This window comes from Camelina sativa, chromosome 6 (genome assembly GCF_000633955.1).
Source record: "Camelina sativa cultivar DH55 chromosome 6, Cs, whole genome shotgun sequence".
Classification (NCBI taxonomy): Eukaryota; Viridiplantae; Streptophyta; class Magnoliopsida; order Brassicales; family Brassicaceae; genus Camelina; species Camelina sativa.
The window spans coordinates 17981177-17991940 of record NC_025690.1 but is presented as its reverse complement, the minus strand read 5'-3'; the positions used below and the strand labels follow the sequence as shown (position 1 = coordinate 17991940).

At 37.6% G+C, this 10764-nt stretch overlaps 1 protein-coding gene across 1 annotated transcript; it reads right to left on the bottom strand.

The window, feature by feature from the left end:
* Nucleotides 212-10522, bottom strand: LOC104792062 (DNA-directed RNA polymerase I subunit 1). The gene is made up of 21 exons (XM_010518087.2): nucleotides 10262-10522; nucleotides 9980-10149; nucleotides 9700-9859; nucleotides 9276-9590; nucleotides 8323-8547; nucleotides 8062-8229; nucleotides 7703-7865; nucleotides 7331-7518; nucleotides 6696-6959; nucleotides 5455-5543; nucleotides 5133-5280; nucleotides 4820-5038; nucleotides 4317-4652; nucleotides 4090-4234; nucleotides 3709-3917; nucleotides 3220-3422; nucleotides 2733-2931; nucleotides 2388-2656; nucleotides 2049-2189; nucleotides 1197-1953; nucleotides 212-1105 (listed from the first exon to the last, which is right to left on the bottom strand). Exons 1-21 carry the CDS (start codon nucleotides 10283-10285, stop codon nucleotides 509-511), a joined length of 4989 nt encoding a protein of 1662 aa, XP_010516389.1. The 5' UTR covers nucleotides 10286-10522; the 3' UTR covers nucleotides 212-508.

Genomic DNA, 10764 nt, shown 5'->3' with positions numbered 1-10764 from the left:
GTCAGTAACAAATGTAACGCATTTATGTCCCAGTTTGTAAATCTTGTTTCATGATGTTCGTTCAATTTGCAGAGTACTCTTAACTTGACGCAACTGATATATATGGTAGACTAGAAAATGTGTTAGTTATCATCACCATAAGACTTTCAAACACAATTAGGAGAAAACCCAATGTTAATGCATACAACATCCTAAAGTAAGACGCATCAAATCAGAACAAAAATGAATCACTTGCTCCAAACGTTTTCTCAATATGTCGGCAGATACATCTATCCACTTATGGGAAAACAGAACATCTAAATAAAAGTTTCAAACTACAAATATAAAATTAGAGATAATTGATCAAGATGGCTCCACCTCAAAGTGACAGACTAATCAACCTCAAAGTGAATGACATCAGACTTGAGAAACATTAAGTATGGTGGTTTCCCCTTGTTAATGACCATAAAACCCAAAATCTCACATTATTTTGTTGACGAAACTGTAGATCATATGATTGTGTACTGTCTCAGAGCTCCACTCTCTGCATCAAATCAAAGCATCCGGTTCCTGAAAGCGCGGGCAAGCCAAGACAGATCCTAGCTGAGGGAGTTTCTAGTGTGTCCTTTTCTCCATAAGTAGCTGCTTGGACAATGAATTTAGTGGCTGTTTCAAATGTCATTCTGCAAAATGGTGAAGTTGATTCTGCAATTCCTCCCATACGGCTCATTGGTCGGTATCCACCGGAAAATGTCATGTAGTCCGCAATGAGGTTCAAGTGTCTGATGCTTACAGAAATACCGTAAGATTTGAAGACATGGTTTATTTCTCTGATTATAGTTTCTCTTGCTGCTTCGACTCCAAAAATGTTGAGCATATCGTGAATGCTGTTGCTGTACAAGTACCTGACATCAAGTTTATCTTGGAATTCCCATAGTGCAGGGAAATCAACTCCTGATGCGTGGAGTGCTGGTGAGGCTTTCTTCTCATCATTTGAGATTTCTATTCTCTCCTTCGGATTGTCTCCATGGTAGATCACTTGAGGATCACCACAATTCGCCACTGTGCATCGTTCGATCTTCCCAGAATTCTGGATGTAAACCTTCTGCGCTGTTTTCTGAGCAATCTGTAAGAAAGAAAGTTTAAACAACTTTTTTTAAATGAGGGCCTTGCACACATCAAAGCTGTAAGAGACATAGCTTTACAAAAAAGGGTACCTGGGCAAGTAAAATATGAGGCTCGCCGGCACGAAACCTGAAATGGACCTCAAATTTTTTTCCTTTAGATTTCACCAAGATATTTCTGTCTCCTTTAGCTTTAACAAATTTCCGTCTCTTTTTTTTACTCTGTTCTTTAACTTTCTTTACCGGTTTTACCTTTTTCTGGGGTTCCAGAGTCTCTTCCTGTGGTTCCGGAGTACCTTCCTTGCTAACTTCTGCGTCCTCATCCTCACTATCCATCTCAGGGTCTTCTACTCCACTAATTGACGATGGTTCGTTTGTCTCATTGTCAGAATTTTCCTCATAATCCATCTCATCAATTGCTTGTTTCTTCCGCTTCTGTGCATCTGAACCAAGATCATCAACCTCTGTACCCTCACCATCATCATCATCATCTTCAGTCTGCTTTCCACTTACAGAATCATCATTATCAGTTTCATTCCCAGCTGTTGGACTAGTGTCTTCCACAAAATCTCTTATGCCCCTTATCCTATGGAGCATTTTCATGTGAATATCTATCGCATCTTCCAACTTCCTCAAAAACACAGCCGTCATCGTCTCTTCCCAATCTTCTTCAGTGATATCAGTGTGCTTCGGATAATGCTCTGGCTTGTAGAGATTTATCTTAAGCTTGTGAATACTACAAACTTCATTCTCATGAACCGCATATGGTACAATTGAAAGTTCCATACTCTTTATTATATCTGCCACGGTAATCTTCCTCAACTTATCAGTAATATGACTTGCATCCTCTCTGCACAAACGACAGATCATAAAAGTTACAATCGTTTCTAATATGAAAGTAGTCGAGCATATATAGTTAAAGCCAACGTAATTAAACCAACTTACTTTGTTTTGCCCTTCAGCAAAGGGCAAGTCATTATTGGTGTCTTAATGTTTGCTGCAGCAGTCATCAAAATCTCTTGCAAACGTGGAATTCCAAGTGTCACATTCATCTCTCCACGTCCAGCAAGATGGAAAGTATTCAACCTGCAAATTGAAAGAACAGAACAAAGGATTTCATAAGCTAATATTTCATGAATGACGCAAAACCAAAGTCAAAAGCTGCATATCAATATGATTTAAGTACCAATGTAAGATTTATATTTCAGTACTGTAATTCAGTTCCTAATTTGCAAGGGTGAAAGGATTAGCAAGACCAAAACATAAGAAAGTAAAACAACTAACGTCATCTGTGTTGATGGCTCTCCTACAGACTGGGCAGCAAGTACACCTACAGGCTCCCCTGGCTGGGCCAGACTTGCAAAAAATTTTGACTTCACCAGCTTTAGTAGTTCTTCTTGTCTCACAAATTTAGAATCAATATGTTCATTCATTGGCATTGCCTCGACAAACTTCTCAGCATCCTTCTTAAGACTAATAGGCAGATCACTGATGTAACTACTGGACCCAGAGAGCATGTCTTCACTGCATCTTTGGAGGACCATATCTTGATTCTGGACCAAAGTAACGACATAAGTTTCCCAAGAGCAAATAAGGAAAAGGGCAAACCGTTCAAAAAGGAATGCTTACCACTGTCAGTTCTTTGAACTTTCCAATGAAGCTAGACCGATGAACATCCACACCATCTTCACCATATTGGAACTGAATGATGGATCCATCAGCATCCCGGACAGTACAATCATAGTTGACTTTAAGACTCTCAAGATTTTTCATCAAGCATCTTTGCAGATAACCACTACGCGATGTCTTCACTGCAGTATCGACTAACCTGCAGACCAGAATGTTTTAAGTGTTCAAAAACGACAAAAGAAATATGACAAACCAGCTGATGCTGACCGACTATTGACAGATTTATCAAAGAGATTACAACAAAATACCTTCAACCTAGTAAAATTTTAACACATAAACCAGTAGAAAAGTTGACTGCTCCACTATATGGAGTCTTAGATAAAAAGTTTGACACACCTATATATTTTTAAAAAACTATACTTACAAGCAATTACATTGGATTAGGGTACTAGAATAATATGAGACTTGAGTTAAAAGTGTTAGTTACCCTTCTCGTCCAGCCATGCAATGAAAGTAATATTCTTGGGGGCGAAGACCACTAAGAAATCTGTCACTAATAAAACCCCCAGCCCTAGGGGACCAGTCCCATGGATGGAAACATGGCAATGTCTTCCCAGAAACCATTCGGGGAACTCTTTTTCCTTCTAAATCTTGCTGGCCAAGGTGTGAAGAGATTTGCTGAAAGTTAACCTGCTCAAATTCGACAACATGAGAAGGAAAAGATAAAGCTTAGCCCCCCCTCAAATTATACTTTCAGCACACACAGGCTCTATTGGAAAAACAACAAAAGTAAATCTCTATCAATTTTTAGGGAAACAAGCTTATTTTTAGATACTGCAAATGCGTACTTGATACTGCATTTGCAGAGGGAAGACAAAATGGGTTCTAACAAAACATTGCAAACCCACTTTTAGATACTGCAAATGCGTACTTGAACAACCAACACTACATATCAAAGGAGTCACCACAAACTCACCTTACTGCCCTTAGCCCCAGATATCGTCATTAGCGATATACAATTCTTTCCGGGAGTTTTCAGTAACCCATCAGAGAGCAAATCGTTCATCACACCCTTGCTTGAACACTGGTTGAGATCATTTACGATGCTCCTGTCCAAAGATGCCAAGGCAGATTCCCCATCCTCATAAAGAATTCGTTCAATTTTGGATCTCATGTCCAGAGGATCTGCAAGCAAGACATTTATCTGTGTTTAAATATCAAGTTTATTTGATAAATTTCATTTTTAATGCCTCATATTATACAAAGGGACATCTATTCTCCAGAATGATAACAAACGACCATGGTGACAATCATGCACACTTAATGCAATACATATTTTGCTGCAAGATTTACATACCTATCTGAACATCAACATCTATGCCAAAGGTCTTCCGGAGTACTCTTTCACCAACTTTTTCACATTCTTGAAGTTGCTTTGTCCTCTCTTCATCCATATCTTTTAAAATAATGAGATCATCAACTCCACAAGTGAAACCGTGAATCTGAAAGATGTAAAAACAGGATTCAGAATGCAAAGCTCTGAAACAAATGGAAAATAAAATTATCAACTACACGAGAGCAAACCTGAAGAAAGACCGTAAATAGACGACTAAAAACGGAAAGCAAATTTCCAGCAGCATTTGAACCATAAAGCTCATGCACTGTATGAACCAACCCATAGTCAGCAAACTGCGCCTTGTCAATCACACCGCAGACAAATTCATTTTTTCTGATGAGCAGTTTATCTTCATTAAGATCCTGTTTCCATGACTCAATGTCTTTCTTTTTGGTCAAATCTCCACTATTAGGTTTTACTTCTTTCGATCTACATTTAAAGAAATCAACTGGAAGTTTGGTAGCTTTCTCTACGGTGAATGGCGGGTGACCTTTGGTTATCTGATTCAACACTGCAGTGATAACCTAGCAGAGAATCATAACATAACTCAGCTTATGAGAAGAAAAAGCATTCTTTAGATGCATAATGATATTTAGTGGTACAGTTTGTATATCGAAGCATATAGCAACATGTGGGAAAACCAGCTTGATTAAAGAACCAACATAAAATCAGCAGTGTGTATAATGATTACCTGCTTCCCGGTCCAAAGAGGCACTGGTTTCAAAATAGCCGGCGTAATTGTCAACAATTCTGCGTCAGAAGCTGATACCACGACTTTCTTGCCAGATTTTTCAGAAAAAGAACTGAGTGCCATGTCAGTTACACCGGAACTGAAGAGAAGCTGATTAAATTGATCTTTGTCCAAAAATGTGTCCCTCTTAGTAAGTAAAACGGAACTGACAATATGATCCTATTAAGAAATATGCAACATCAACAATTAATCACTGATAAACAACAAAATTCGTGAAAACTAAAGGTTTGAAGAAATAGCATGAAAGTACAACCTGAATTAAAGCTCGAAGTGGATCGCCATTTGACGGCCTAGTATATTGGTTGTTAGCATTGACAATATTGTAGGCCTCAGCACGTGAAATCTCATCTTGTGGAAAATGCACATTCATCTCATCACCATCAAAATCTGCATTGTATGTACTGGAACCAAAGCAAGTATTTTAAGCCAGTTTTGAGAGATAAAAGTCAAATGTGTGGAAGATCAACCAAGACATGGTAAAGGTCCACAACAATGTAATATTTGAAAAGAGATTGCAAACAAGGTAAATAATGACATCTGGAAGAGAGAGAATTCTCAATATCCATTGAGTGTACCTGCAATTTGCATAGTGGAGACGAAGTGTTTTCTCCCCCTTCAGAACACGGACAATGTGCGCCATTAAGCTAGGTTTATGTAATGTTGGCTGCCATTGAAAAGAAATACTTGGAACATAAATAAACATTTAGCAAAGACAAAGAAGTGACGACCAAGAATACAATGCCTACGACCAAAATACAAAATTGAGAAACATTTTAGATAATATTGATGAAATAAAACAGTATGTGTCCACACCTGACGATTCACAAGGACGACGTCACCATCTCGTATATGTCGATAGACTACTTTACCTTCAAAGTTGATATCACAAGTTTTCCCAAGTTCTGTAGTCGCTCCTCGTGAGGAGCCTAATTTTCTTGCAATTGCAATTCGTTCTTTTTTGTCCGAAGGCAACTTCACTGTAGATAATTTGTCCGAGAAATGGGTAGCTCCAGGATGAACGTCAGGACCATTAATGATAGCAACCATTAACATTTCAACATTATAAATAGTCACCCTCTGCGCAATACAATTAACTTTGATTACTGAAAATCCAAACATAAGCTTACACTACAGGTAAGACATGTATCCTTGTACATCTAAGCAAAATGATGTAATATCTAACGCAAAAGGAAAACGACGCAAAATCTGATATGAAATCAAATTTACAAAAAGACTATGGAGGCTTGCACGTGGAAAGGTGTTTAAAATTTTACAATACAAGTAAAAGCAACAGTTGTCTTCACAATAAGTTTCAGATCAATAACACAATATTTAACCATCTAGCCTGTTGGGACGTAGGATTTAACAGCCAAAGAGTACTAGTCAACTTCAGTTAAGTAATTATGTGTCAGATAACAAGTTCAATTTACTGATATATGACATCATACCTCGGGAAATATCAATTTCAAAGCAAAACAAAGAGGAATCCCGATGTCATTGACAGCGATATAAGGATCTGGAGATATAACAGATCTGCATGCATGATTCACTCTCTTTCCCATCATTTTTTGCCGAAATAGACCCTCTTTTTTCTCCAACAATTGGCATATTCCAGAGCCGTCTTTCTGGCTTTGAACTGTAAGGGAATTTAGCCATGACTGTCAGTCTACACCAATACAAGATNTGGAACATAAATAAACATTTAGCAAAGACAAAGAAGTGAAGACCAAGAATACAATGCCTACGACCAAAATACAAAATTGAGAAACATTTTAGACAGGCAATATTGATGAAATAAAACAGTATGCGTCCACACCTGACGATTCACAAGGACGACGTCACCATCTCGTATATGTCGATAGACTACTTTACCTTCAAAGTTGATATCACAAGTTTTCCCAAGTTCTGTAGTCGCTCCTCGTGAGGAGCCTAATTTTCTTGCAATTGCAATTCGTTCTTTTTTGTCCGAAGGCAACTTCACTGTAGATAATTTGTCCGAGAAATGGGTAGCTCCAGGATGAACGTCAGGACCATTAATGATAGCAACCATTAACATTTCAACATTATAAATAGTCACCCTCTGCGCAATACAATTAACTTTGATTACTGAAAATCCAAACATAAGCTTACACTACAGGTAAGACATGTATCCTTGTACATCTAAGCAAAATGATGTAATATCTAACGCAAAAGGAAAACGACGCAAAATCTGATATGAAATCAAATTTACAAAAAGACTATGGAGGCTTGCACGTGGAAAGGTGTTTAAAATTTTACAATACAAGTAAAAGCAACAGTTGTCTTCACAATAAGTTTCAGATCAATAACACAATATTTAACCATCTAGCCTGTTGGGACGTAGGATTTAACAGCCAAAGAGTACTAGTCAACTTCAGTTAAGTAATTATGTGTCAGATAACAAGTTCAATTTACTGATATATGACATCATACCTCGGGAAATATCAATTTCAAAGCAAAACAAAGAGGAATCCCGATGTCATTGACAGCGATATAAGGATCTGGAGATATAACAGATCTGCATGCATGATTCACTCTCTTTCCCATCATTTTTTGCCGAAATAGACCCTCTTTTTTCTCCAACAATTGGCATATTCCAGAGCCGTCTTTCTGGCTTTGAACTGTAAGGGAATTTAGCCATGACTGTCAGTCTACACCAATACAAGATGCTCTAAAGAGGCTGTCAAGTCCACAAGGAAACAGATAGAAAAGTGGGGAAGCCAGTTGCTACACATAGCTAGAAAAAACTTAGGAAGCTCTTCAGATTAGATGCATATTAAACAAGGGAATGTGCAAGAAGCTAACCTGAGGCAGTTTTACTATCAAACAAGACATTGACTGATTCTTGAAGATTCATCCATCTGGAAATTACTTTAGAATGATCTAATTTGTTAGTACAGGCATTCCCGAGTGTTATGTTCGATAGTAAGACCTTATTCAGTCCTACGGTTTGAGGATGTTCCATAACCTGTAAGAAACAAAATCGTAAGAGAATTATGGTTCTTCAGGAGTTTATGGGAACAACAACAGGAGATAATTGAGTGAAAATGGATAGAAATTGACCCACAGAGGCAACGCCAAAAGTTAAAAAATTAAAAGGAAATCCAAAAATTAGATACGATATAGCAGCAACCAAACAGTATCACTTGTAAGGAATTACTCACACTATCACCTCCTTTTGTTGGAGGTCTAAATTTAATAGGAGGCACAAGAACACTCTCTAAAAAGAACATGGAGTAGTTAACTTTTTCAGATCCACTCTGCCAAAGATCACCAATGAAGGAGCAGTACTCATGCTCATTTTCCCACAGATCTTTTAAGATTTCCCTCACCTGATACAAGTGTAATAATATCAACACACTACTAAAGAAGTGGAAAATATTGACCGTGCCTAATTATAAAGTTAAGCCATATCAGTAACAAACCTCACTCGGCAAAAGGTCTCTTTTAGAATCATCCTTATGCTGTTCAAACTCTTTAGCTATTTCCGTAGACTTTTCTCTGTTCTCTTTACCACTATCTTCAGCTTCTGATAATGCATCGATACCACTATCATCACAGTCATCAGGATTTTCAACACGGCTTGTGGACTTCTTTACCTTAAGCCCTCGAATCACATTAGCTCCAACTGCGGACGCTTTCATACCTTTCTGTTTAAAAAGATTGTTATTGATAAGGAATATTACAGCTTTTGCAGATATCAAGGAGGAGCATAACATAAATAATAGAAAGCAAAAAAAAAACAGAAACATGCTGGACGTGGAAATTCACTTTGTCAATCCAGTGCACACATGTAGAAATATAATGTCCATGAATAAGACTTGTAAACGGACAAACTACAGGAGTATGAGCGCAACACATAAATTCTCTAGAATCCACAGAATCAAAACAAAAAGTACGAGGTCCTTTTATGTGACTGACTTCACAGGGTCTTTGAACCAATTGCAATATCATGGGAGAAATAATACAAAAGAAATGAAGGGTTCAGTAAAATTTGTCAAAGTGTTTTATCATCAAATGCCAAAACAAGTTGTGAAAGTTATTGTTACTAAGATAAAAAAAAATGAGGAAAACAGGGGCATACTGAATTTAATGGGATTCGGCTAATGATGCTTCCTAAGGCACTTCTCATAAACACACAAAACTACAGAGCAAACATTAAGGCTAAACGGAACAATCAATACCTAAAACTCCAAAGACTCGCCAATCTGGAATCGAATGAGTTTGCTAATCTACCTAATTGAACAAGAACTTTTTTTTTTTTTTTTCCCAATTAGAAACATGGACTAAATTTTCATTTATGCATACCATAAAAAAAAATTACTTTGACGAACAAATTTTGATTCAAGAACATCCAATAACTTTTAAGAGGACATACCATGCGAATCCATCCGAACATAGGTTTCTCCAGTTTAGGATTTTTTGCTTTGCATTTATCACACTCCTTTGATGACAACTTCATAAAATTCTTCATGACAGCAGTGACTTCAGCAAACTGAAGAGATGTCCATCTCTGGTCTTCCATATCAGAATCTTCACATTCTTGGGATGAATCATTGGTTAAACCTGAATCACAGCTTACGTCACTATTCTCTGACTCAGTAGAAGTGCTGTCACTTTTAACCTCCACTTGCTTCGCGGAAACTACATCACCCTTCATAATAAGTTTCAGCTGAGAAACACATTTCTTAACCTTCAATTGAACCAAAAAAAAAAAAAAACAAGAGAAAGGAGCATCAAGCATTAGTAAGTGCGAATGAGACGCAACTATATGAAACTTATCATATATATATATATCTTACGTCATTCGCTTTTGCCATAAAGTGATGACAGAAGAAACAGGTCCTCTGCAAAAAATTGTAAAGAAGACTGAAGAGCAAAGGATGGTAAATAGGATAGACAAGCTCGATATGACCACAATGTCCTGGACAACAAAGCTTGAGTTGACCACATGATTCACAACTGCATAAAGAGGACAATAAAAGCTTTAGGCAACCAAAGCGCATCATTCGGAACTACAAACAAGATTATCAGAGCAATCAAGATCAATTATCCCAAACCAACATATAGAAGAAAACTTACGCTTCTTTATCATTTAAAGGACCCATGATAGGATCATAGAGACCACCACGAACAGGCCTCTCAACGTTATCGAGTAATACAGGACTCGTAACTTTCAGGAAACTATGCTTCCGAACATCTCTCTCTGTCATAAAACTGAATCTAACAGATTCCACCACCTGGGATGCTCCCTGGATAACAAACAAAACCTCGACAACTTAAGATTAAATCATCCCAAAAAGAAAAAAGAAATCAAACACCATGGGAAACAATAAAGAGCTGTGAATGAATACTGAAACACACCTCTGTGGTTTGAGCTTGAGCCATTGCGTTTGACGGTGCCGCTTTCTGAGGGTGTGTAAACTGTGCTAATTAGTTCGAGGAGATTAGGGATTCTGCAAGAAGGGAGACAATTAGGGTTCAGCAGTCTCTGTGGCTTTGAGATTGTTACAAACTGGGGACTTTAATCGGGTGATTTCAAAGAGTGGGTAAGCGGCGCGAGGAATCGAAGTTGAAGGGTTTATTCGGCGTGAAGGGTTTTAGGGTTGTGTGGACAAACAAACAAAAAAATGAAAAGAAAAAAACTGTGTTTATATACACTGATGGATGGAAGGGAACAAAAAAAAAAAAAGAAAAAAGACACTGTTGTTTTACCTTTTTCTCCCTGACCGCATAACCCAGTACAGTTGAATTGGTTTAATCATATAGTTAAATTCGTGAACCGGATTCTGATTTTTTTTCTTCGAACATGTGTCCATGTCCATGAAGCTCTTGCAAAAACAGATTGTTGTGTCTACACTGTCAAG